The 26,854-nt window shown below is 41.8% G+C and overlaps 1 protein-coding gene across 2 annotated transcripts; it reads left to right on the forward strand.

The window, feature by feature from the left end:
• Positions 1-498: 498 nt before the first annotated feature.
• On the forward strand, positions 499-26,854 carry hdac11 (histone deacetylase 11). Of its 2 annotated transcripts, none has more exons than XM_056437920.1 (11): positions 499-857; positions 1,478-1,541; positions 1,674-1,822; positions 3,605-3,705; positions 5,115-5,231; positions 9,422-9,464; positions 10,399-10,475; positions 11,350-11,412; positions 18,193-18,316; positions 19,809-19,987; positions 22,532-26,854. In XM_056437920.1, exons 2-11 carry the CDS (start codon positions 1,507-1,509, stop codon positions 22,778-22,780), a joined length of 1,137 nt encoding a protein of 378 aa, XP_056293895.1. In that variant the 5' UTR covers positions 499-857; positions 1,478-1,506; the 3' UTR covers positions 22,781-26,854. The 2 variants fall into 2 exon arrangements, with proteins under 2 accessions (XP_056293895.1, XP_056293896.1); XM_056437921.1 differs by having other exon boundaries at positions 504-857; positions 18,220-18,316.

Below are 26,854 nucleotides of genomic sequence, written 5' to 3' on the forward strand. Positions count from 1 at the left end.
TCATGAGTAAAAATATTGTTTCATTAATTATATGTTTTTATTTACGTCACACATGTAACATCAGTAAAAAACTAAATAAATAACACTAAATATGGCAAACTGTCAAACTTTATTTCTCAATAACAAAAAGCATCAGTAAAACAACAAGCTATAGGTCTATAATCAAACTATTCACACGCCAAATATAACCCAACAACTAAGTCTACATTAATGCTCACGGGAAATATTGTTATCGAAGGGTTTCATAGATATTGAGTGAAGCAGCCTCTCAAAGAAGGAGCTCTTTATACAGCCTGCATGGAACAGAATAACAGACTTCATGGGGTCATGTTTTAGGTGCGCTTTGTGTAGTACTTCCTCATTGTAGTTTCACCATGACAGACCTACGTCAGTGTGTACGTAGTATTTACGTAGATTATTGAAAGTGTACAAGGAATAAAATCGCCAGTTGTCTTTTTCTAACTCCCCATGAATTCTCCTTCACACCTTTCCTTCACATTCATGAGGTTTTCCATCGAGGTCAATGAAAAGTGGTTCGGAATGGACTTTTCGACCGCAGTCCATGTTTCTTCCGCTTTAAATGTGCGTGTGCGCTCGCGGCGTAAGTGGACGAAGCTCCTGCGCATTCTACGTAGGGTCTCTTCCGCAGCAGCGGAGCAGCGCGGAACGCTCGCGGATACTGTGAGAAGAAACACCAAGGGAAAAAACCCCACAACGTTTTCTTTCTGCTAGTCTGCTAACAACAAACCACCCGCGCGTGTAGCCTGTCGGGGAGGACATTCACTGACCGTCTCGACTCACTATATTAATCTCGTGCAGCTGCTCGGTGCCCAGCCATATTCCGCGCTCCGTGACAGGTGAGACACATCGGTTGTGGCAAGTTCCTGTCCTCTAAAACGGATCCAGACCGTCTCAAAACATGAGCCGTGGTGACGCTTCTGTCTTTGACGCTGAAATGTCCCGGGCCAAATCACAACACACGCGTTTAGAGACTGTTTGTTTGTGCGCGTGACTGCGTGCGTGCGTGAGGGTGTCAGCTCACACACTTCCTTGTGCAGTTGCGTCTGTGAAAACGTACACATGCCACCTGCGCATGCGCGAGAGATTGGACTCTTGATTTTTGATAGTTTATGATATGATATTACTTTATTCGTCCCACAGTGGGGACATTTCAAAAATCACAGCAGCGGTGCACAAGAGCATCAATAAAAACAAATATAGAACACAAAATACTAATACTAAATATACAGGGGGGGGGGGGGATAAAGTAAAGTGCTGAGTAAAGTGAAGTGCAGAGTTTACTGTCCCCTATTCTTGCTTGTGCAGTGACGTTGCTGAAATGCAAAAAGTAGCTACATTAAATCATTGAAGACATCTTTTTTCTAAACAGAATAAGCAGTGTCCTGAGAGTTGCGGTGAATATTTCGAGTAGTTACATGTGCATGAATCTAATCATTGTTTTAACGTTCCCCTCCAGATTGATGACAATAGCAATGCCTGAAAAACATGGCCCACAAAGAAGATAATGACGTGAAATGCAGGTGAGAAGCACTCGCCAACAGGGACAGTTCCAAGAATGCTTATTAAGCCACAGGGGAAAACACTCCATGTAAAGTGTGTTTTTGTTCCTTCTTTTTTTCGTGTATTTACTTTCTTTTACATTATATTTGCAGCTCCCACCGCACTGAACTGCACGCCAGCATCCCTCGAACACGCCTGCCCATTGTGTACCACCCAGACTACAACATTACCTTCATGGGCCTTGAAAAGCTCCATCCGTTTGATGCGGGGAAGTGGGGGAAAGTCATTCACTTCTTGAAAGGTATCGAGAGACGGAGCCCCTCGAGGCTGATGCATCTGGGAATTATTCTGAGTGACTCGTAAGAGGTAGAGAACAAAGCAGAGAGAGAGTGGATCGGTGATATGTAGCTGCTTGGGAAGGGGAAAGGCAAAGCAATAGAGCACAGATAATTAGAGAACACTCCTTTTGTGAGTTCATGTCCGTCTACACTACAGTGTGGATGAGGCCCATCACAGGATTTAAGTTACCAAAAGGAGAAGACGATTTTTGCAGATGAGACCATGCACACTTAGAAAATCCACAAAACCTAATGTTAATAAATAATAATCAAAATATAGCAAAAATCTGATGCTAAAAACGTTTTTAAAAAACATACCTATTATTGTTGTTAGTTATTGCACCATTATCTCCATCAATATATTGCCATGTATACTGACTTACATTTAACACCATTATAAAAACTCTTCCTCCATGTACATTGATCCAAATGGTTTGTTCTGTATTTTAATTGACAGAAAATGCCAGAAAATAAAAGGAAATTGCTCTCTAGTAATGTGTGCAGTGAGGTTGTGTGATGTACTGTATCTTGATGTTGGTAAACACGTTACCAGACGTAAATACTTGAATCACAAAATTTCAATCGGTTGATTTTGTTATTACAGCAATATGTAAATAGTGGATATGTAACTATATGGATCTGTCATCCAGCCCTAAGCGGAGGACCAATGTATGATCAGTGCTTGCTCTGCTTTCATATATGGTTGTTTCTCAATGATTATAAAATTATTATTGGCATATTTATGTTTTCGTTTTAAAAAAAAGAAGGTCTTTGATCAATATTCCTTTAATGTGTCTATTTAAGGACATTTCACAGTTGACGATATACGTTTCAGTGCCCCCTGGTGTAATGGTAATACAATGGTTATTGTGAAACAGATAAGAAAGAAAAGATGTGTGACAAAATATACAGACGACACAAGCCGTGTGTAACTGATGTTATGGTTTGAATATGGCTCTGATTGCTAGTTTTGTACATGCAAGTGTGTCCTATATTCATAGATAAAAACTGTGACAAAGGGGGGGGGGGGCGGAGAAGGAGGAAGAGGAGAGAAATAAATAAATCCTACAAATAATTAGGTACAAGTATTATAATGTTGCTGAGTATGCTAACTAACTACAATAGTCATACTACATAATAATACAAGTACAAAATCCGTGGGTACATTCACACTGCAAGTATTAATTCTGATTTATTGCACAGATCCAATTTTTGTTGTCTTCTGGAAACATTATTTTATAAATGTGGCAAATACCAGATCCCAGTGTGAACTGGTTCCGTTCATTAATTTTTTTTATTTAATTTGTGAGCGGAGGACAACAAGAGAGCCACGAGACACGAATGGCTTCGCAGCGTAGAATTGTGACGAAGGTCAAGCAGAGTGACCGACTAGTCTCATTAATTCCAATGTGGCTATTCAGAGGGAAAATGAAAATGGCCCGACTCAAGAGTCGTTAAGGATCAGATTCCATGTGATTAGTGGTGGTCACACTTGTTATGACAAGAGTATATGTGCAAATAATTACGAATAATTCCGATTTGTCCTACTTTTTGCCTGCCAGTGTGAACGTAGCCTCCGTTTGTGCGTGCACGTGTTTCCCCTGGGACCCCCGGCTTCCTCCCACAGTCTTCCAACCTCTCTCGAATCGCAACATTAGCGTTGTGAAAATTGTTTTTCAGCAAAAGTTGTAACCACTTCGGCTCCACCTGCTTGACTCCTAATCAAACGATGCCTTTTGTCTCAGAGGAGCAGTTCGTCACCGACGGGAACATCGTGGAAGCCCGTGAGGCGACTGAAGAGGATCTGCTGGTGGTTCATACCAAACGATACCTCAACAGATTAAAGGTAGCTTTGTTTCCCCCTCAACACCGCCAACCTTAGGTTCACCTCTCATGATGACAGCATGGCGTGCTCACTCCAGAGCAGCTCTTTTTGTACATCCCGTCTGTATTGCATGCATCGCTCTGTCGTTGGTACCAAAGAGCTGAGGGATCCATCTGTTGCTGTTTTTATGGCATTGATGTGATTTAAAGAGTTTGTCGTCTTTGTTTTTCTCTTCTGAACGTCTCTATTGAACTTCTGTTCTCTTTATACTTTATAATACACAAGAGAGCAGAGGGTGCTCATCAGAAATGCACTGGAAAAAACACAAAAGGAGTTGGTTCTCATTAAAAATCAATCATGCTAAGCGTATTCAGACGAGCACCTATCTGGGTCATTTGAGTCAACACTAACATTTGCACTTTTAAAAAGGAACAGTGTCTAACCTTTAGGGGCATCCATTGGTATATTTGGAATATAATATGAATTAGTGTGTATTCTTAAGCGTGTAATAAAATAAAAATCGTGTTTTCGTTGGCGAAGAAGGATCAGTTTATATCTGCATAGGGAGCGGATCCTCTTCACGAGGTCCGCCATGTTTCTACAGTCGCCCAAACTGGACAAACCACTGGCTCTAGGGATGTGCCTATTTTTCCGATCGTCCACTGTAGTACTCGCTTGGCACACTGAAGTTTCATTTGGTTGCAACCTCGCTGTCAGATCCTACACACTGCACCTTTTTAATTGATCAGCTCCATCTCAGAAAGGAGTGTCTGCTGCAGGAGGCGTGAAGATATCTCGGTAAATCTCGGAGGGCTCAAGAGAGGGACCTGTTCTGGACTGTGCGGTTAATTAGCATTCTTCAGTGCTTTCCTGTTTTCACGTGAGAGTCGAGGCGGCTCACGACTAAGCCCACCGGCAGCATTGTTGAGTCTCTTTAGTCAGCTCGGTACACCCTCACTTGGGCTCTCTGGGGTTTTCAGTCAACCGAAGTCCATGTGTGGTTTTGTTTGCCTGACAATGGAGTCATAGCACATATTTTTTTAACCCTTGTGTTGCCTTAGGGTCATTTTGACCCGAATCAATATTACACCCTCCCCCCGCCTTTGGGTCATTTTGACCCGATTCAATGTTTCACCCTCCTGTTACCTTTATATTTACTAACATATTTTACCGTTTGGGTTCAATTTGACGCCAGCAATTAAAATCTCCAGAAAATTATTTGAATTAATATTGTTTTCCAAGTTTAAGTGTGAGGCACTTTATGTTTGTTTGTTGACTACCGAAAGAACACCGACATTAAACATTGAATGGGGTCAAATTAATCCTAAGGCGGGGGGAGGGTGTAATATTGATTCGGGTCAAAATGACCCTAAGGCAACACAAGGGTTAAAGGTCTATGTATATACTGTCTAATTTTTTTTCTTTTTCAGTGGTCTTTGGCGGTTGCAACGATCACGGAAATCCCAGCTCTGATGTGTCTACCTAATTTTCTGGTGCAGCGGAAAGTGTTGAGGCCTTTGCGGACACAGACTGGAGGAACAATAATGGTAGGTTTCTGAGAGCCTCATTTCCTCCTAATGTCTCTTCATGTCTGTAGCTGGTATTATGATTATTACAATACATTACATGTCATTTAGCTGACGCTTTTATCCAAAGCGACTTACAATCCTGTTACATTCACACACCATACGTAGAAGCAGCTACAGGGAGCAATTCAGGGTTAAGTGTCTTGCTGAAGGACACATCGACTAGGGCGGGGATTGAACCCCCAACCCACTGATTGAAAGACGGACCTGCTACCCACTGACCCATAGTGAACATATTTTAACCCATCGCTCATTTGTCATAGGAAGACATAGAGTTGATGTTCTGCAGTGTACCACTATTAAAATACAGAGGTGATCCAATATAGTCTGTTACCTTCGTCACATACTACACGCTTCTGCAGGGCCTTCAAATATCACATGTGAAGCACCAAAACACCATCATACAATTAGATGATTTCCTATCCAATACAAGATTTGAAAGCCTTACCACAGCTTTTAATTTCTTAAATATTTAGAAAAGAACGATAACTCAATATGTCATCATACTCTTTAACTTCCTTTTTGTAATCGATCACTACCGTTTTGTGTGCTGGAATACAACCTAGACTTGGCTAACCCTCGTCTATACACGAATGGCCTTCATGGCAAACCACACTTCATTCCCAATCAAAAGTGTCCATGAAAAAAACTGTAAATTGTTCCTTTTGATAGAGCTCCACAACAACATATTGTGACTAGAAATTAACAAGTAGGACCAGGACCTTTGAAGATTGCTGCTGGGACATGACATGACCCTAAAGCAGATGGATGTGAGGATCACCCCAACATTGTTTCTTTTTGGGACAAATGTAGCAGGGATGAGTTTGATTTTCAAAAATGGTAAGGAAGAGATTTAATGGGGTATTTCCCACTGACGGCAAAGCAACCATACTCGGCGTGCAGTGGTGAGACGACATGCACTTGGAGATGTCATCCAGTCATGTACATTTTCTTAATTCATTTCAGTTTATTTGGTATAGCCTAATATTACAAATTTACCCCAGAGGGCTTTACAATCTATACACATACAACATTCCTATGATACTACAAACTCCTTAATATATGATGGAGCATCACCAATCAAGGTTTTATAGGTTAGAAGAACATTTTTAAATGTGATTCTTGATTTTCCGGGAAGCCAGTACAGTGCAGCTAATACAGGAGTGATGTGATCTCTTTTCTTAGTTTTAGTGAGTACATGAGCTGCAGCATTCTGGATCAACTGAAGGGACCTAAGAGACTTATTAGAGCAGCTTGGTAATAAGGAGTTGCAGTAATCTAGTCGAGAAGTAATGAACGAGTGAACCAATTTTTCTGCATCGTTTTGAGACGAGATGTGCCTGATTTTTTAAAATATTACATCAATGAAAAAATGCGGTCCTTGAGATTTGCTTCACGTGGGAGTTAAAGGACAAGTCCTGATCAAAGATAACGCCAAGATTCTTTACAGTGATGTTGGATGCCAGGGCAATGCCGTCTACAGAAACCGCATCACCAGATAATCAAAGTAATTTTACTCGGCCCTGAACACCTCAGAGATCAGTTGTCAGTTTATCGGGAAGTTGCAGGTTATCCATGTTTTTATGTCTTTAAGACATGCTTTAATTTTAGTGAGCTGGTTGGACTCCTCTGGTTTGATCGCCGGATATAATTGAGTATCATCTGCATTACGATGAAAGTTTATGGAGTGTTTCCTGATAATATTGCCCAAAAGAAGCACGTATAAGGTAAATAAAATTGGTCCAAGCATAGAACCTTGTGGAACTCCGTGACTAACTTTGGTGGTCATCGAGGCTTCATCGTTTACAAATACAAACTGAGATCGATCTGATAAATAGGATTTAAACCAACTTAGTGCAGTGCCTAGAAAACAGAAAGTGATTGTATTGTCTTGATTAAATCAGAGCCTCTCTTCCAATGTGATATCTCAAATGATCCGAATGGGTTGGTTTCTGAGCTTTCTCCCACTGTAAATCTTGGCTCTTTGTTCGGTTTACTCTGTTTTCAGTGGAGTACGACGGAAAACTAAGAGCCTTCTCTGCAAATCTCGTTATGCAAAAAGTATGAATAAGGAACAAGGAAAATAGACGGGAGGCTAATGTGATATTCACGGCTACTGACTAGAATGTGCACTGGCTCATCAGTGTTATGCAAATAAGACACGTTGTATGGTATTCTGTGTGTTTAGTTGATGTATTTCAAATGATATCAATGGTCTTTTCACCCCACTAGAGGGGAGCCGTGTGGATGCAATTAGATGGCTAATGTAAAATATGCCTGGTGCTGTCTCTGCTTACACTGAGAGCAAAGGCCGTAATGCTGAAATGTGTTAACACACATCCACCTCCCCTTCCCCAGGCATCCTATACACACTGAATACATTACCCCCCCATTTTTTTTTCATCCGAGAAAAGAAACCTTTAACCCCCCTGTGCAAGGAGCTGCTGACACTCTGCATGTAACATCATTTAGATTTGTTAAAAAAACAAAAAACAAACACCATATCTGATTACATTTTGGCCGCAATTCCCAAGATTGTCTTTTTTTTATTCGTGAGGTGTAAGCCCAGATGGCCAAAAATGACCTCTTCCTCAAGCTTAGCCATGCACATTAGTAGTGGGCTGGTCAACCTGTGAAACAAACACCGCGTCTCTTTTCTCCTGTGAGAAGTTACCGTACACTGTTCTTCTACCGGTAATGGTGTGCTCCAGCACGTCCGCTTACATTCATGTGCAATGAGCTAACTTTCACTTTAATTGTCCCAAAATCCTTGGAGTTAGACAACTTTAGTTCTCGGATGAAAATTCCGACAACTCTCAGACTGTGGTAGAGATCTGTCAATCATAAGGTGGCCCCACCCTGAAGCCTACTCTGCTTTAAGGTCTATTTGGCTCTAAATGAGCCATCATTTATGGAAGGAACATCATCCGATATTGAAGAAGACTTGGAACTGAGTTAATACATCAAATGAGTCATTTTCTCACAGACTTGGCCGGTAAAGAAGCATCTCGTCCGTAGGAAGGCTAACTAACAAGATTAGGCGACTATTACCAGAGCTCACATAAGAACATAGCACTGGCAGAGCGATGAATATTATTTGAGTTTAGTATCGATTTATTGATTAAATTATTGGTAAATCAGCCGAGGGAGGTCCCTTGAAACTGTTCCTTCCCATATTTACCTTACATTACCTTACAGACTTACATTCATACGCCGTAGACACAGCTACGGGGAGCAATTCAAGGTTAAGTGTCTTGCTCAAGGACTCATCGACTAGGATGGGGATTGAACCACCAACCCCCTGATGAAAAGACGGATCTGGTCAGTGTTGCGTCCCCGTATGCAAAAACCTTTGAAAGATAAAACATTTCAACTTACCTCAGAATGTAAACATTTCGGTACTTAATTTCTGCGAGTTTGAAAATGAGGACATTTTCAATGTGTTACGTACCGTCAGTGTCCTCTTCTCTCGACGCGATGTCATCAGTTGTAAATTTGTGTTGTAAAATGTCGTGACTCTCACGGCCGTGTGGGGAATTACACGCAGAGTAAAATGTATTTAACATGCTCTACTGCACATATGCACGTGGTAGTTCAAGCCCTGCGATAGGAGTCAGTCTTCGGCTTATGAGCAGAACATTGAGATGTGAATTTAGCCACAATCACCATAGCAACAAGTGATTTAGCAGCCTTTGGGCAGAAACAGAACAGGGTGATTGTGATTGGCTAATGTGGCTGCTAAACTCTGTTAAAAAGCATGCTGGCTCCTCTCAGGGAGCCATTTTTTAATGCTTTAATGTTGCTTGTGATATTAACAATGCCTTCTAATGAGAAAAGTGACTGGGATACAGGCACTCGTAAGTCTCCTGTTGTCGGTGTGTAGATTTAGAAGCTCTGGTTCTCTACATGGTTGGAGGGCAGACCAGCGAATGGGGGGAAAACAGATGCTGTGGGAAATACAAACAGAAGTGGACATTTCTTATCGGGCTCGGTGCCCTGCATTTCAGCACACTTTTGTACTTAATGATTATCGCTGAATTTTACGTTTCATTTGGAATGGTAATTATCTGTCAAATTCATATTCTGTTTCACTCAAAAGGTCCTCTTATGTTGATTTTGAGAATTTTACGGAAATATTACGTCTTCCACAGGCCGCTAAACTGGCTGTCGACCGAGGATGGGCTGTAAATGTAGGTAAGTGAGTTCCTATACAGACACACTGAATACATAAATGGATAACCAATCCCTCTGGACTCGATCAGTATTATTTTACTCTCAGGGTACATTACGCAAGGATGCAACCTTTTCATCCCCATCCCGCAACGTCTCCAAATTTCACTCTGGAGTTTGACAGTTCAAACGCATTTCCACTGTCATCGGTGGCCGGGCTGATTGAGTAGAAGGTCTCTGGCTAAAAAAAACAAAAAAAACAGCGAGCGTCATCCTTTTATTATTTGTGCCAAGCAGGGGGGGAAAAAAAGAAGCTGCATCAGACTTTCACTTTGCACCTCCTGCTTACTCAGCTTCTTCGCACCTTCTGTTGATGAATTGGGGGGTGGGGGGGGGGGGGATTGTCGTGCATCAATAAACTATAAAGATATAGAAGGGCTATTCAAATGGCTGTGACATCGGCATATTGTGTGCGCCTCAAAAGGACGCGGACGTGGAGGTTGAGGCTGTTTATGGAGGCCAGCAAATGAGTGGTAATCATACTTCACCCGTCGCCTTCCTGGCCTTTATTAGTATTCTCCTCTTTTCTCTGGTTTAATGAGCACGAGCATAGCAGGGCAGAGGGGATTATAACTCCTAACCTGAATGAATGGTTATCATCCCAATTTGAAAAAGTCTCTTCACAGTCTTTTTCTTTTTTCTTTTTTTCTTTGTCCTTTTTTCTGGACATCGCCTCTCCTTTAAGCTTTTTAGTCGCATTTGATCGACGCCATTCTGGTGTGAATGGACCCATTGTCGTACCACAGGAGAACAGAGGCAATTTTCATGAACTCAATAACAGCCCCCCGGGACCAATTATGGTCGTTTTGGAATAATAGACTCCCTTTTAGATGCGCAGTGACTTGCTCGGCTCGTGTCAGGACCCTGACATTGAGCCGGTGGATTTCCTGTTTCCCAGGAGGAGGTTTCCATCACTGCTCCAGCGACAAAGGAGGGGGCTTTTGCGCCTACGCCGACATCACTCTGGCCATCAAGGTAAGACTTCGATTAGAGGTCTTATCTGAGTCTAAGTTACTGTTGAAAGAAAAAATAACAGTATTGCTCTTATGAAAACGATACATAGTTCTGCAGCTCCAGCCTCACTTGCTCTGGTATGACCCGTAGCTTATGGCGGGTAATGGAAGCTAATGGTAGCAAACGTAAGGGTACTTCACGATATCTGATCAGGCAGATCACGTTTTGGCAGCATGTTTTTATAGTGAGTGTTGCCCATTTTATTCCGCTATACGTACTTCGTGTTTTTCAGCACCCCGAATGCCTCGATTTCCACTAAGAGTATGAAAATGCAAAAAACATGCCTTGGCAAAGCCGCTGGTGGAGCGGGGTCTTTAAATGTGAATAACGTGGGAACCTTTTTATTTCATGCTGAGATGGAGCTTTTGCTGTTGAATGAGAAAGAAGGGAACTCTTATTTTGTTCTGAAGAAATAAAATATCAATGTCCGCTCAAACCACATCTACCGAAAGTCAGTGGTGAAGTCGTAAAGCCTGCTTCCTTGAGTTGACTGGCTAATTCGGTCAGGGGAAATATTGATGAGCCAGGCTGAAAAGTCTCGTGAAAACAATCGTTTTGCCCACATTTTGGTGGCATTAGCCCCAAAGGTAGTTTGGTGCAAACAACTATATACACTGTTCTTTATACCATGTTCCAGGATGAGTGTCACATTCACTCTTAAAAGACCGCTAACCAATGGGTTGATGTGAGCTCAACCAGGTTATTGTGGACATTTCTGCTCAAATGTAATTTAATATGTAAAGTGTGGGTTTTTACTCTGGATTCCTTTGAAAGAATCTGAGCTGCGAGTATCATTTTCAAAGACATGGCAGACATTTTCTCATTTGTCTTTCAGTTTCTGTTCGAGAGAGTGGAAGGCATCTCAAGGGCTACCATCATCGATCTGGATGCTCATCAGGTGAGCCGATAACATTGCCTCTATCTCTCCGTGTCTATGTGCATCGCTGCTCAGGAGCTGACAACATTGATGACAAGATAACCCTCCCCCCCCCTTTTTTTTTATCACCACACCAATCAATGAGGCTCCCTTGCCGCTAAGTGCTTGCCAGCTTTGGATAACATTGGACTATGACGGGTATCTGCAGTAATGTCAGCTACTTTATGTCTGGGCTTGTTTACACTGTGATGTGTTTTTCAAAAAGAGATTGCAGTACTACTTTTATTATTTTTAATTCATTTTCCAGTATAGCCTGTATATCCTTCACATTTGACATCACATTTTATCATTCAGTGTGCAGGGATTTATAGTTGGACACAGTTGTGGAATATCTCCCATTGACTTTAATTAATAAAAGATAAATTCCCTGTTTTACCAATGCTCAATCAATTTAATTTTTAATTTTTCATCCAAAGCCATAAGAAACTTCTGAATTAAAACCTTTCACAAAAATGGAAATCTTTTTCAGCTGAGCTGTGTTGCAATACAAACCGATAAAACTCAAAATACAAAACAAAGCGTTTCACCCTGTTCTCTACCGGTTGAGGAGCTTAAAATGTCCTCATTGTCCTGTCTTTGACTCGTCTAATCATTTGGGCCATTTTTCGTGCCGTATTGAAGGGGCAAACTGTGACTCAACAGCGCAGAGGATTTACTGAGAGCCACACTGAGGTTTGTTGTCTTCATTTGAGAATCAATTATCAGGTTTTGCAACTGTAATGCCATTCAAGACAATAATTAGTTTTCTTTCAAGGCCTGGATTAAAGATGGAATGTAAATTGAGCATTTTGAAAAAGTTTGCCCAATAACAAATGTACATTATAGATTGTGAATTGTCACAAAGTATGTTTTCGCTGGTTGTTCTGACTCAAGTTGGATGTAAAGAATGGGATGAGGGTTGTATGAGCAGAAAGCCTCTGACACTGCAGCAGAACTAAACCGGGATGATGCTCATAACGAGGACACATGTCCATGTTAACACACCCATTGATAAAGTGTTCCTTGAGTCAGTATTCTACATATGCAGCTGTCTTCATTTTGAGCTACGGCTCATTGGTAATGATGTGACTTTACGTATTGACACAAGCAGCGGATCAATACAGATGCAAGAGTAAATAATTCATGAAGAACCAAGAACAAATATGCATAGAGATGAGCCTGAAGCGCCCCTCTCAGCAAATAAATGGGGCGCGAGACATATATTGGGCATATACAGTAAAATCCAAATTACAGCCTCGAAACATAACACTTAAAATTCTCTTGGCTTCATATGAATTAAGATTATGTCCTAAACAGCTGTGTTGCGTATTCAACCAGTCAGCAACAAAACACTAATGATAAATTTTTTGGTTCAATTTATGACAAGCTATGCTGGAGCCTGGTACATTCTAGGGTGGTAGATATCATAAACTATTTCTGATGTTCTGTCCAGTTAATGTATGGATGAATAATCAGTGGAGAATCATAACGATAGCAGGCAGCTCAACAGAGAGGCTCAATGAATTGTTTGAAGTGTTAGAAAACCGTGCCGCAATGCATTGGTGGTGTGTATATACTGTAGTTCCAGGCACGGGGAGCCAAGGAAATATGATATTGAATGGTTCATACAGAGGTCCATGAGTTTGAAGGCTTATCGGACAAAACACTTCCATCCTTCCATCTCATTTATTGAGTCATTTTTAAGGGATGTGGGTCTGTACATACGTGAATGGAAAGCAAGGCATTGCCTGAGGTTGTGGTGAAAGTTAAGTTCACCCCTTTCACCTCAGCGGAGGTTGAACCCCGGTGGTGGTACCATCGGGGACATTTTAAAACGCGGTGCTAATGTATGTGACGGAGGGATAGCGTTCTCCACCTCTCGTCCATTAAAACACCAAATGAGGGACTTTTTTTTTAGAAGAGCTCTTGAGGACCTGGAGCTGTTGCAGTGAAACAACACCTTACCTGCCCTTACAGCGCACATTCACACTGTCAGGGAAAGAATATATTGGATGATGATGGGTTGGATGCCATGACAACCATTGTCAATGAATTATTTAGTCTCATCCCCTTTTAAGCTGTATGTTCAAATTGTGACCGTGACGGACAGTTTGAGAATCCCGTGGAGAGTTCCCCTCTATGTTGTGGCCGGGTGGCGGTCGCCTCTGTGCAATGCATCCTGGTACATGTCGGTGCTGTTGGCAGAGCTCCAAGAGTTGGAGGACTTTGCTTTCTTAGTCAACACAGCATACACTGAGAAATGAATGCTTCAATTGACTACATTTACCACCAGCACTGATTGGACGTCCACATAAAATATGCAAAATGTCCCTTTTTTTAAAAAGCCATTCAGTGAATGCTACTCAGTGTCTTGAATGATAGGGCTGTTGAAAAAAATTCACAAATTACTCTGTGATCCCACGTCAGCTGGTTGAAGAACAGATGAGTGGCAAAGAAAAGCACACCATGAATAATGGGGTTTATGTGATTAAAGGAGATTTACAGGATGTGCCTTCACCAATTAAAGTGAAAAAGATGATACAGAACACGCGTGCATTGAGCTGTCAAACGGCTCCGAGCAGGCATGTTCATTCCTGGCACCACAATTGCAGTGCGCCACTGCATTGGCATCGCCTCATCCTCTGCCCAACTTCTCACCCCACTGTGGCACACGAGGAGTCACCATGATACCAGAACAGGCCAGGCGAGGAAATAACCTCAGTGTGCCTCAAGAACACCAGTTTGCCAACACGGGAATTGGAGTCCTTAAGCTCTCCCTTGAATCTGTCGCCGATATACGGAAAAACTATATTCTAAAATGACACGGGAGAGGATACCCCAACATTGTTGGCAAACCAGTTGGACGCTTTGGGAAGTGGTTTGACGACAACTTCAAGTGTACAGGGAGAATGAAAAGGGGAATGGAACTGGCAGGCTTTGGAATATATGACTGAAGGTGGAGAAAAACGGACTCTCTGGTAAATGCAAAACCTGGATGTACCAGGAGGATGTTTTCCCAAGACTAGTGGAAGAGTCTCCGATGACAACAGTGGAGGTAATGGAGAAGAACATCAGTGGGAGTAGATGGGTGATGGATCCTAAAAAGCTTTAATGGCTTTGGCATACATCTCAGGGACCAAGTTCCAACTCACGATCGAGTAATTTAAGGTAATCAAAGCCAGACGAGAGCTACTTCTCCTGTTATTGGAAGGGCGTCACGGTCAGCACTGCTGGGATAGAGGTGCATGCAGGATTTAAATGTTAAGCTAAGATGGCAGTGAGAGGCTAAGTCCAGGTTGCAACACAAGGACATTGGGGTTGTAACAACTGGACGATTGGATGTTGGATGCATCCAGTCGCCAAGCTGGGGAAAGGTGAACCGAGGGAGTGGAGGGAGTTGATGCAGTCAGAAATCCAACACATGGTCGAAAAAGAAAGATTGGGGAAGGCAGTTGAAATTAGACAGCAAAGTTTATGGACGCAGTGGGAAGGAAAGCAGATCACTTCACTAGTGGTGACTAGCAGAACAAGATTCCTTCTTGACAGCGTCTATGATGTTTTTCCAAGACCCTTTCTGTTATTCTAAGATGAAAAAGAAAAAAATAATACATGTGTTGGTATGCTGCAGTTCTCCTGCCCTTTATTATGTTTTGCCGAGTACTGATAGATGGTTCTATTATGTAATAGCCTACATATGTTAACATTTGGTAAATAACTGAGAGAAAGGCCTGTTTGAAGCCAGCATTGAAGGCTTTTGGCTGACACTAACAAATGGCTTTAAACCAACAATCTTTCAGTATGTGCATGGGGGAGAGGATAAGACTAATAAGACTGCAGACAGCAGGAGCTCAAGCAGCATATGAGCTGATTTATCGTCTCAGGCTTTTAGAGGTGGGGCAGAGCGTGTTGATTTAGTCATTGTCTCAAGTAAGCCGTTACGAGCCATCAGTGCAGTATGAATTTGTTAGTTTATCCATGCAGTATGCTAAAACCAACAAAATACCAGTGGTCTAAAGTTTAAACGATTCAGAATCCGATCCAAAATCATGGAGAAATTGGCAACGGCCATCCCCGATGTTTGCTTCAGGTAAATACTGCTATTCATAACTCTCGACCACATAATCTTCGCTTAGTATTTGCTTTAAATCTATAAATATACACTTACTTTGTTTAGAATGACCTACAGAGCCCCCTTCGACGTCTCCAAAACTTGACGAGCGCATGTTGTCTCTACCTCCATCTGCCTGATGGATCATGGAGGTCTGGATCGTGGAGCATGCCTACTACCAACTATTCATACACTCTGTCATATTCATTGATTGTGTTTTTACTGTGTTTTAATTTGTGTATAATGATTATTTCTGTACTCATGGCATCTATTACAACTGTCCATCTTGGAGAGGGAACCTCCTCTGTTGCTCTCCTGAAGGTTTCTTCCCTTTTTCAACTGGCTGGCCGGCGTTTATGAGATTGGAGTGAGACAAGGAGAAAATGTGATGTGGTGATCTTCGCAATAAAACATCTTTGATGGGACGTGTCGAGTCTTGGCCAATCAGTGTTAAGATGTCGACAGCGTTTTGGCGTTCAGGTTAGCTTGAATGTCAGCCCGCCACATCTACTGCTGTCACGCTGCACGGTGTATCGACACTAACAAAGTACCCGCACGTTAAAAACGATATGACTTTGCATAGTTTTAGCACCGATACTTCATTAAGAGAGCGTGCGATCAGAGCACACGCGCTGCTCCGCTCCATTAAATGCGAGATTTGAATTTTATTCCTACTGTAGATAAATATACCAGTATCGCATTTATGGTATTGTATTGAATTCTGGTATCGGGTATCATGATATTTATGGCAGGTATCGTATAGAAGTTATAATTTTAGGATTGTGATAACCAGGTAGAGGAAGGAACAGACTTATGGAACAGAATCATGGAACAGGCTCATAGAACAGGCTCATGGAACAGAATCATGGAACAGGCTCATAGAACAGACTCATGGAACAGAATCATGGAACAGGCTTATGGAACAGAATCATGGAACAGACTCATGGAACAGACTCATGGAACAGGCTCATGGAACAGGCTCATGGAACAGACTCATGGAACAGACTCATGGAACAGACTCATGGAACAGGCTCATGGAACAGACTCATGGAACAGACTCATGGAACAGACTCATGGAACAGACTCATGGAACAGGCTCATGGAACAGACTCATGGAACAGAATCATGGAACAGGCTCATGGAACAGGCTCAAAGCTCAGCAGAGCACATAAGTCGAAAAAAGTAAGTTGGTTCATGAATGACTTTAACCATATTATATATAATGTCAATGTAAAGTCCATCCATCCATCATCAATACCGCTTCATCCTCATTAGGGTCGCGGGGCGCTGGAGCCGATCCCAGCTGACATCGGGCGAAGGCAGGGAACACCCTGGACAGGCCGCCAGTCCATCCAGGGCTTTTTTCTTAATGTTCGTTATTATTATTTAGTTTTGCGGTCAGAACAATCAAAAGACCGTAGTTATAAACCCTTTGAGGTGTCAGAAAACAACGTGGATGTGGTGTGGCGACAAAGTCACCTTTTTCACCCCTCATGAGTTTGCAGGTATAATTCACCATTGGCTTTACTTCTCAGGATTGCACCATGTGAGCAGAAAAGAGGCCTTGGCCACACATCAAGAAGCCAAGTTCCCTCAACGAAGATTGACACACGGGTTCTACACTTCTTAAAAATGTGCAGCCACATATGAAATGATCCAACACAACAAACTGGTTGTGATCTAATTCCCTCAGGTTTAGATTTGTTGTTGTGCTTTCAGGTACATCCGATGGGAAATAGAAAAAAACGGATGTATCGATGTGACAGTATTTAGGTCCGGTAGAGCAGTGGTTCTCAAATGGTCTGGCTGCATTAAAAGTCCCAAAATAGAAGCACAATATTTTGTTCTAATCTTCTTTTTTTGCACGACCAACCCGAGAATCACTACTCTACAGTGTGGGAATGTTTGTTTTGATTACTTTTAAATGAATTGCCCAAACCTTCACAATGGCAGTAACGTGGTATGTCACCTGCAAGCCCAGGTTGTTCTGCAAGCACTTGAATACATTTGTGGAGCTGGAGGCCGTGTGCACACATTTAACAATCTGTAAAAAAATACAGAGGAATGCAGATATCTTTTGACGTTTCTATCCACAGGATGCTTTTCATAGGCAGAACGTGGTTGGGTCTGTGAAGTTGAATTTCAAAATATGTACCGAAAATATGAATATGTATTTTAGTCTCATTGTGTTTATTTGCACCCAACACACATTTGCGAAATATATTTTTTGTTTGTAGATCATGTAATACACATTTATGACCATTTTTAAGACTCCGGCCCCATACGTCAATCTTATCATCTTAACTCTCAGCAAGAAAGCGTATAAGCAGATTTCCCAAAATAATATTTCCATATCTATCTTCAAAATGTAAGTTATTTTTTTCAAATAACAATCAACTATGTATTATACTGCCACCTGGGCTTTTTCTTCAGCTCAAACCAAATGTGTCCTACTTGTCCTTTCCATCCAATAATACTACAAGACGTTGCACGATGGCTAATCTCCTCCTGACAGCAGACACTGTGGCTGACTAAAAGAGGAAAGGAGATGACAATGATGGAGTCGCCATGACTTCTTTTACAAGTATTTTTAACGTGTAATACCTCCAGTCGACAAGACTATTCATCCCTGATCTGTGTTTCAATTTTTTTAGGATTGTTGTGTTTTCACTCTGTCGCAGGGAAATGGACACGAGCGCGATTTCTTGGACGACGGGCGAGTGTACATCATGGATGTGTACAATCACAACATATATCCTCGGGACGGGTATGCCAAAAGTGAGTGATTGCACCACCAGGTTCTTCTCATACTTTTTAACCTTTGTATTCCTTAAATGAGCTAACTCTTGCACACCAGGACGTCGACAGGTGCGCATGAGAATAGCACAGGTAGACAAGAAATAAAGGAAAAAAGCTCTCGCTCACGGTCTTCTTGCACTGAGATATTCAGTGCCCACGTTTCAGTACATTGACCTTCATCAGGATACTTTCAAAGTACAAGACAGTGTGTGGTAGTTTCTTCTGTTCTATATTATCTAACCTTGGTTTTCCCAGACATTTTATCTGGTTTAAAGGAAAGTTCACCCCTTTCAAAAATTCACTTGGCACAAGCGAGCTCGCTGATGTTACAGGAAATGTGTACGTCTCGCTCTGTCACGAGCATAGACCGTTTATAGGAAGTGGGCGTAGTCATCGTGATGTCATTCATTGGTTTAACTGCAATTTGAGGCCTCAAGTTTGGCGATTTGGCCGTCGCCATCTTGCCTTTTACACCCAATGAATGGAAGTTCCCATATTTTGACGGCGGAGGAGTGACCGTACAGTTGCCATATATGACTCTCTGTGATTGACAGGTCACTGCCAATCACCAAAGACCCAACCTAAATTGGACCATAATTTACGAAACGAACATCATGCTGTATTGTACTGAAAATATCAATGAAGTGAGAAGTAGGGTCATTTTCTCTTAGACTTCTATGCAACCAGACTTTAGAAAGAATGCAGGTTTAAGACTCTTGTAGATGCACGATCCCCTCTGTAGTTCGGTAGAAAGAAAATATTTCCTAAACATCTCACAACAAGGTCTGTGGATTATTTTAAAGAACAAATCACAGCTGATCTGACAGCAACCACATGTTACGATTACGCCCCGATTTTAACAACACTCTGGGGGACAAAATGTCACAGTTTAGAACATTTTCCCCTGTCCTTCAGCTCTCTTCCTCTCTGCAACTAATTGCATTTTATAAGTGTCTCTCCTCCTAAAGTGACAAAATGTACATCCTGGTTTGTTTAAGATTAAAACAATTTCGAAAACTCCATTATCCTTCATATTTTTCCTCCCAGACACATTTATTTCCTTGTGCTTTCAAAGAACAAAGCTTGTACTTTTTTGACACTTAAAACTTCTTTCAAGTCTTTTTGAAAAAACTGCCCAGAAATCTGTTTTACATGCCATTGCGTTGCTCTCTCCTGCTTTGGCAGCTTAATGCTGTGTGAATTGTTAAACATTTGGTCTCCTAATTAACCCGTTTCATCATTTGCCATTCATTATTGAAAACGCACATATTAATTAAGTCAAGTGCTGCTGCAGATTGACACAGCTGGACGTTCTATAGAGAGAGAAACGCAATTAGCTACCTGAACATTACATAAGAATTCACGTCGCAGAAATGTGCATTGTAAGCTTTTACTCTGCCTGTTGCATTATCGCAGATATTAGGAGCCTTTCTTGCATATTAAAGTGTTTGTGACGTCTCCGTATCTCCAGGAGCCATTAACAGGAAGGTGGAGCTGGACTGGGGCACCGAGGACTCCGAGTACCTCCAGAAAGTCGAGCTCCACACAGAAGCGGCGCTGAACGAGGTCCGCCCCGACATCCTCGTCTACAACGCCGGGACGGACATCTTGGATGGGGACCCCCTCGGAGGACTCTCCATATCACCACAGGTGCTGCACCATTACACTTCACCCAGAATGTGAAAGTCAAACAATGTATTTAACTAATAGTCGGAAGATTTAAAAAATCTGCAGCAGGGCCGTGGCAAGAGGCATCAGACATAGGCAGGTCCAATGGACCCGATGAGACGTGAAGTCACAAGGACTCCGGGAAGGAAGCAGAGTTAGTAATGTGCAATGGAGAGATGAAAATGAGTCGGACATTGAATGTCAATTTGAGGAAAAATGGCTGTATATTAGCCTCGAACGGTAAATTACCCGTAATGTTACTGAGTACAAAATAGGTTAGTTCAATCTTCCTTCAACAGACTTCAGTCTGACCGTTGTCTCAATTAATCTGCACACCTAGCTAACGTAGATAACGTTAGCCCAGCTGCTGGAAAGAGTTGCTCAGCTGGTCGGAAATCCTGCGGATGAACAATACCGTCACTCTGTCTTCACACGGCACTCAGAGTAGAGTGTGTCGTTCCCACAGTTCCATTGGACCTGGCTGGTTCTGATGCCATGGCCCTGCTGATGCTCCGCCCACTCCTCCTCTCTACCTCCATCTGCCTGATGGATTGTGGAGGTCTGGATCGTGGTCCATGACTACCAACTATTCATGCTCTGTCATACTCATTGAATGTGTTGTAACTCTGTAATGCTTCCTTCTGGTCACATGACATATGTTGCTTCTGTCCATCCTGGAGAGGGATCATCCTCTGTTGCTCTCCTGAAGGTTTCTTCCATTTTTTTTCCCGTGAAAGGGTTTTTTCTATTTCTTTGGAGTTTTTCCTGATCCGATGTGAGGTCCTGGGACAGGGATGTCGTATGTGTACAGATTGTAAAGCCCTTTAAGGCTTACTTTGTAATTTGTGATATTGGGCTTTACAAAATAACCTGAATTGAATTGAAAGGAGGAATAAATCCTGTGTAAAAGTAAAGGTTGATGTGGCAGCTGTCTCCAATTTGGCCTCGGCTGCTGGTGATTGGCAATCAGTCAGCAGCCGAGGCCGCCTTCATAAAAGGGCTCAGTGGAGAGTGGAGAGGGAAGTGAGCAGAGGCGCAGTCTTGCGGTCTGCTGAATGTGTGTGTTGCCGAAATAAAACATGTTGTCAACCGGAACCTCTTTGTGCCTGGCTGATCCTTGGAGCTTTTGGGGGAAACCCACGGGTAGCGGCGTGAGAACTGCTACAGTTGACTAAACAGTTCCGATTCTTTATGTGCAGTGGCGGGAGAGACGTCTCAATGTGGAAGCACTTTGTGCAGCTCATTTGTCAGCAAATCTGAAAGCAAACTAGAAACTCAAATCTGGATTTATTACTGCAGATAAACCCTGCCAGTGATCCCGCAAATTCCAGAGAATAATTGGAGCAAATAAGCCAGAAGGCAGATCTGTAGAATGCGTTAGTGGTACGCTGATGGGGGTTGCAGAGCTAATTTGTGATTTTGGGCTGGCATATGGACTGAAATGAAAACGTTGTTTTTTTTTTAAACCTCTTGGTGCAGGTTTAGTAATTATTTAAAGTTGTGATTGAACATGTGTTTCTGTCATTCCAAATAATGTTATAAATCCATCACTGTGCTACAAATTGTTTCATAATCAATGAGATTTTGGACACAAGCTGTTTCCACTTGTAATCTCTCGACAGACAAGGATGTTTGTTTCTTCGCGAGAGGTTTGCTGCGCCCCAGTAGAGCGGTATGATGTATGGACAGTGGGGAGGGAGCAGTTACTGGGGCTATTCAACAGGGTTGGGCTGGGGTAATCGTTTTAAAACCAGTTTGATATTAAGCCAATCACAGGAACAGTATACTGAATTGTACCACTTGTGGATCAGCTGGTCACTAAAATGAGTGGCTGGTCCACCTTAAAGGTCAGTCCACCTTATGTTGCTAACATCCAGGCTAAACCCGTTCCTTTAATCAGCAGGTGGCAACCAAGACACGCAATCACTAACGTAACAGGCGACAATATTCTGATTTCCTTTATTGTGAAGGCCTGACCCACCCTACTCTGCTTCTGATTGGCTAACCCTGATTCTTAGCCTAACCAATCCCATATATATCTAGATATACTTAATTAATGAATTAGTCATGCCATAGCAGTATTTGTAAATTAGGTTTGCCGGCTGCTGGTCTTGCAATACAATGGTTGGAGGACCCGCTGTTCTTTTCACCCCGAAGAAACCCACATAGACCTTCTGGTAAACAAACACAACGTGCGCCGTCTCCCCGCCAACCTCGACTGAAATGAGATCACCTTCACGTTGCTGGCCTCAAGCCACCAGTGGCTCCATTTGTCCTCTGATAAACAAATATATCACTTCTAACGATATTTCTAATGCAAACCAAGCTGGCTTTAGAGCCGTGACATCGGCACATGTTGCTGATCAAGGCCACTTTTATAAGTTGCCAACACACGTCATAATGATGACAAATGGTTCTGCCAGTTTGCATTAAAAATCAAACGACCAGAAAAAAACAAATGTACCCAACTGTACTACCCGAGGCCCCGTATCGACTGACCGCTCTCCTCTTGTCCCTCTTTGCCAGGGCATCGTGAAGAGAGACGAGATCTTGTTCAGGGCGGCGCGGCGACACGGCGTCCCCATCCTCATGGTGACGTCCGGGGGGTACCAGAAGAGAACCGCCCGCATCATCGCCGACTCCATCCTCAACTTGCACCGGCAGGGCCTGATTGGAGCAGAGGCCCTGGAGGGGGAGGGGTCATCATCATCGCTGGTGACCAGCTTGATGCGCAGCTCTGGAGCCGGTGGCTCGGCGGCCGCTGCTGCGCGGTGACATTTAAAGGCACTCGAGTAACTTTAGTTTTGTGTGGGCGGGGGGGTGATTACCCAGCATTTGACTGCACATTTAAACTAACAAAAGCCTTGGTAACTGTCTCCATGTTATATGTATATCTTTGGAATCACTCAAAGGGAATAACACTTCTAAAGACAAGACTAAAGAGCCTACTGACGCTCAAGTTCACGCGTTCCCGTACAGAACAAAAAGATGTTCATCAGTTGGAGAAGAATGGTCTTTATGTTTAATGGGTGTTTGGGCAGAAAGTATTCTGTCATCTCAGGAAATGTCATAATGTAATTTGTGAAGGATGTTCTTACAGATACATGTTAATTATCCTCATATTCTCAGTTCATGAATCTAAGTGGTGAAACGCAAGATGATTGCACATGAAAACTAATCTGATGGTGATATTTAACATGCTTCCAGAAGATGTCTTCCTCATTCCTCCCGCTTTCATAACTTCAAGTGTAAATTGGTGTTTTTCCTCTCGATGATATTATAATCATAATGGAGTTAACAGCGTGTCGTAAATCGATTCCGCTAATGAGTTGTTGTGCTTGACTCCACTCAATGTCTGCAGCTCGTGGTTAAAGGGAGGCCGATGAGATTTTTTTCCGAAATGTGCTCAAGTTTTCTTTGTCTCAAGGGTGAACAAATGTGAAACCATGACTTAAAACCCTCCGGTGTGCAGAGCAAAGTCTGAACATGTGAACGTGTTCAGTGAATAATGAGCCGGCCTGGACACTGGAGTTTTCAGTCTCATTTGCCAAAGTCGGACGAATGTTTACACACAGCAAATCGTGTTGAAGAAGACTAAGTAGAGCTTTAAAAAACTGTTGGAGCAATAGGATTATTGCAACACTACATTTTAGTTTACAATCCTACCGAAAAGTTTTTACCCATTTTTAATTGAATTAAGATATTAGCGCAATTCATGTTACCTTTGTTTCAGAACTGAAACAAAGTTAATGTAATGCGTATTCTGGTCCTTGTTTTGCTCATAAAGATAGGAGGCAAGATTTAGAATGGAGCACAGATTATTTCCTACATAGCTACCGATGGGTGCATCCATGAAACAGGAGATATATATATCGCTGCAGATTGCAACAAACTGAAACAAGAATAAAAATGTAAAACATGAAAAGCCCGACGTAGGGCCAGTTCCATGGCGGCCAGGCCCCAGGAAGAGGACCCGGTCCGTATGTTGCTTTAAAACGGCTCATTCGAAGCTTACAAATACAATACAACAATACGAATACAACTATTTTGTTTGTTTCAAGTTTAAGAAAACATACTTGCACACATGATATTCCATTTCTGCCAATAGATGCCCCTAGATGACACACACACACACCTTGTTTCTACATCCCTCTTTCATCTTTGTTGAAAACGTGAAATGCCCCTGCGCCGTCTGTGTTGACTGAAAATGAGACGATGCAGAACGTCACTCTCGAGTGAATGAAGTGACAACATGTTTAGAGTGATTGTCAGGCTAAAATAACTCTTTCAACGAAGTGAATTTATGTAAGTTTTTGACAACTTGAAGAAAACTTCTCATAAAGGCACACACTCCGTCTGTGCCATTCTGTGGGATGTCCCGTCAAAGACACTACATCATAATCGTATCCAACATAGCCGAGACACTACATCATAATCGTATCTAACATAGCCGAGTCATCCATAAATCAATGCTAGTGAGTAAATTAGTAGTTGAGGGACGGAACGCAAACAAATTCTCACCAGCAATTCGACAAACGCCGATTCTTTTGAGTTGATATGCACACCATCTAACCTAAATAAATCTAATAAATGAAAGTATTCATACATTTTGTGTTTCACCCATTCAATATAAATATCTTCGTTTTGTAATTGATTTATTTAAATGTATCAAACAATATTTAAATGTGTCACCTCTAAGAAGGGCTTGAATCGTTTTTTTGAGTGGTAGAGGCAGTGACCTGTCAATCACAGTGAGCCCGCCCTTAAGCATACTCTGCTTTATGGTCTATTTGACTCTTAATGGACCCTCATTTACTAAATATACATCATACTGTATTGAAGAAGACTTAAAACTATAGATTGAGACCATAAACTCATGTTTACAATTTTAATCAAGGTAAAAAAATCGACAGAAGATTCATTTACTTCTATACAATCAGACTTATTTTTGTAACCAGAGACGTCGCCCCCTGCTGGTCAGTAGAGAGAATGCAAGTTGTAAGACACTTCCGCATTGGCTTCACCAGAGATTGCTGTTTGCTCAAAGGTCTTTTGAAAATAAACTTAAATCTTCACAGGAAACTCAGCTAAGTGTAAGCAACAAAACCACTTTGTTAGATTTAGGAAAAGATCGTAAGAAGTTCCGTACTGAGGTTAGGTGACAAAAACGTTCTGGTTCCAAACGGGGAACGAACAGCAGTCTCATGGCTGAACGTTTGCTATATGTTGGACGCATCCACATCATCTTCTGCAGTCTTTAAATGTCTTCATTCATAATGTTATGATAACACACCAAATTATTTCATGGGATATCTACAAATCATGACACATCATTTTTGGTAGCTTGTGCTACAAATGCTGGCTGTGACCAGCCTGGATAAATACAGTGCTATAAAGCAACTATGCACATTTTTACTCGCGTAGTTTCTGACAATTATATTCATCTTATCTCTCTGCATGTGAACAACACTGTGTTATAACCCGAGTGACTTCTCCTGAGTTAAAGATGCTATTGATGACAGTCAACCACTAGGTGTCACACTCCTCAGGCCCCGGTCCATTGCATTCACTTCATGTGGATATCAGTTCTTTGCACAAGCTGCACATTTCATAGTCGAGTGGAGTGAGACTCAGGAACAAGGGCGGGTTCAGGTTTAGTTTACACTACTGAACACAACACCGGTTGTAGTTATATAGTCCTGTGGGATTTGATGTCCTTTTCTCTCTCTCAAATGACAGTTAAAGTTAAACTTTTACATGTTGAACTTCACAATAAGACAGTTATTCTGTTGAACAGACAAAAGAGCAATGACAACGTTGACATTTAAAGTGTGACGCATTTGGTTTTCTTACATTTTCAACCAGGTAAATTGCAAACTAAGAACATAATCACATTATTGGTAGTTAATTATCACGTTATACATTTGTGTTTGCATTTGACCTGGCTCCTCTCATTATATTGTTATTTCCGGTTTCTGTCCCATGCAATAACATCAAACGTTAAAATACACCAAAAAATAAATAAATGTTATTCTTTTTAGGCAATACAAAAAAAGAAACTCAGTTACACATTCCAGGCTGTTCTCTTTCTGCATTCTACGGAACATAATACACTAATTCGTAGGTAATCAATGCAATCTGGAAAATGCTTGAAAAAGGAGTGGTAACTTTTGTACGCTATCATACAAACCGTTATATTATTATACGTTGTACAGCCTCATATATACATTCCCCAGTTAGTTTAGTTTTAGTTTATTTTAACAGGACGTTATATTGAAACTTAGTGTTTATTGAAAAAAAAAAAATTATATCCTTCAATCTCTGTGATTACGGAAAGATGTGCCAATGAAAGCACATGTCTGAAGACAATAACATCACAGCAATAAACTATATGAGGTATTCTACAGACACATTATGGGGAATAAAGATAAGCTCAACATATACCACATGCCAACATCAGGTCATTTCAATGAGAGGTGCTACAGAGAGAATTATATTATGTTTTTTCTGAGGTTCTCTCCAGATTTCCAGGCCATGCAGCGGAGAACTCATGCCTCTCCTCACTTCAGAGGTGTACCCTCTTTACACACGCATTATCATAACACGCTATTTATAGATGACTCCCTCTTCAACCGCCAATATAGGGAGGATTACAGAGCAACCCAATCCACAGGATCTACAGGCAACACTTTGCCCATCAGTGGGAATTCAGATTGCTCCATCACAAAAGAAACAGCATTCAGGGGGAGTGTTACGACCACATTATTACACATGCTGAGATCAGACAAGATCAAACTGTATTGCGCCCTCTGTAAATTGGTGTGTTTCTGAAATAAAAGGAAAAAGGCT

The sequence above is a fragment of the Pseudoliparis swirei genome, chromosome 18 (assembly GCF_029220125.1).
Source record: "Pseudoliparis swirei isolate HS2019 ecotype Mariana Trench chromosome 18, NWPU_hadal_v1, whole genome shotgun sequence".
NCBI classification, from domain to species: domain Eukaryota; kingdom Metazoa; phylum Chordata; class Actinopteri; order Perciformes; family Liparidae; genus Pseudoliparis; species Pseudoliparis swirei.

Bases quoted from the DNA above. Each gene is read 5' to 3' on its own strand.
- hdac11 (XM_056437920.1), top strand. From the start codon at position 1,507: ATGGCCCACAAAGAAGATAATGACGTGAAATGCAG. The intron at 9,465-10,398 runs GTAAGTGAGTTC...CCTGTTTCCCAG, and splicing joins AGGATGGGCTGTAAATGTAG to GAGGAGGTTTCCATCACTGC. The intron at 10,476-11,349 runs GTAAGACTTCGA...TTTGTCTTTCAG, and splicing joins ACATCACTCTGGCCATCAAG to TTTCTGTTCGAGAGAGTGGA.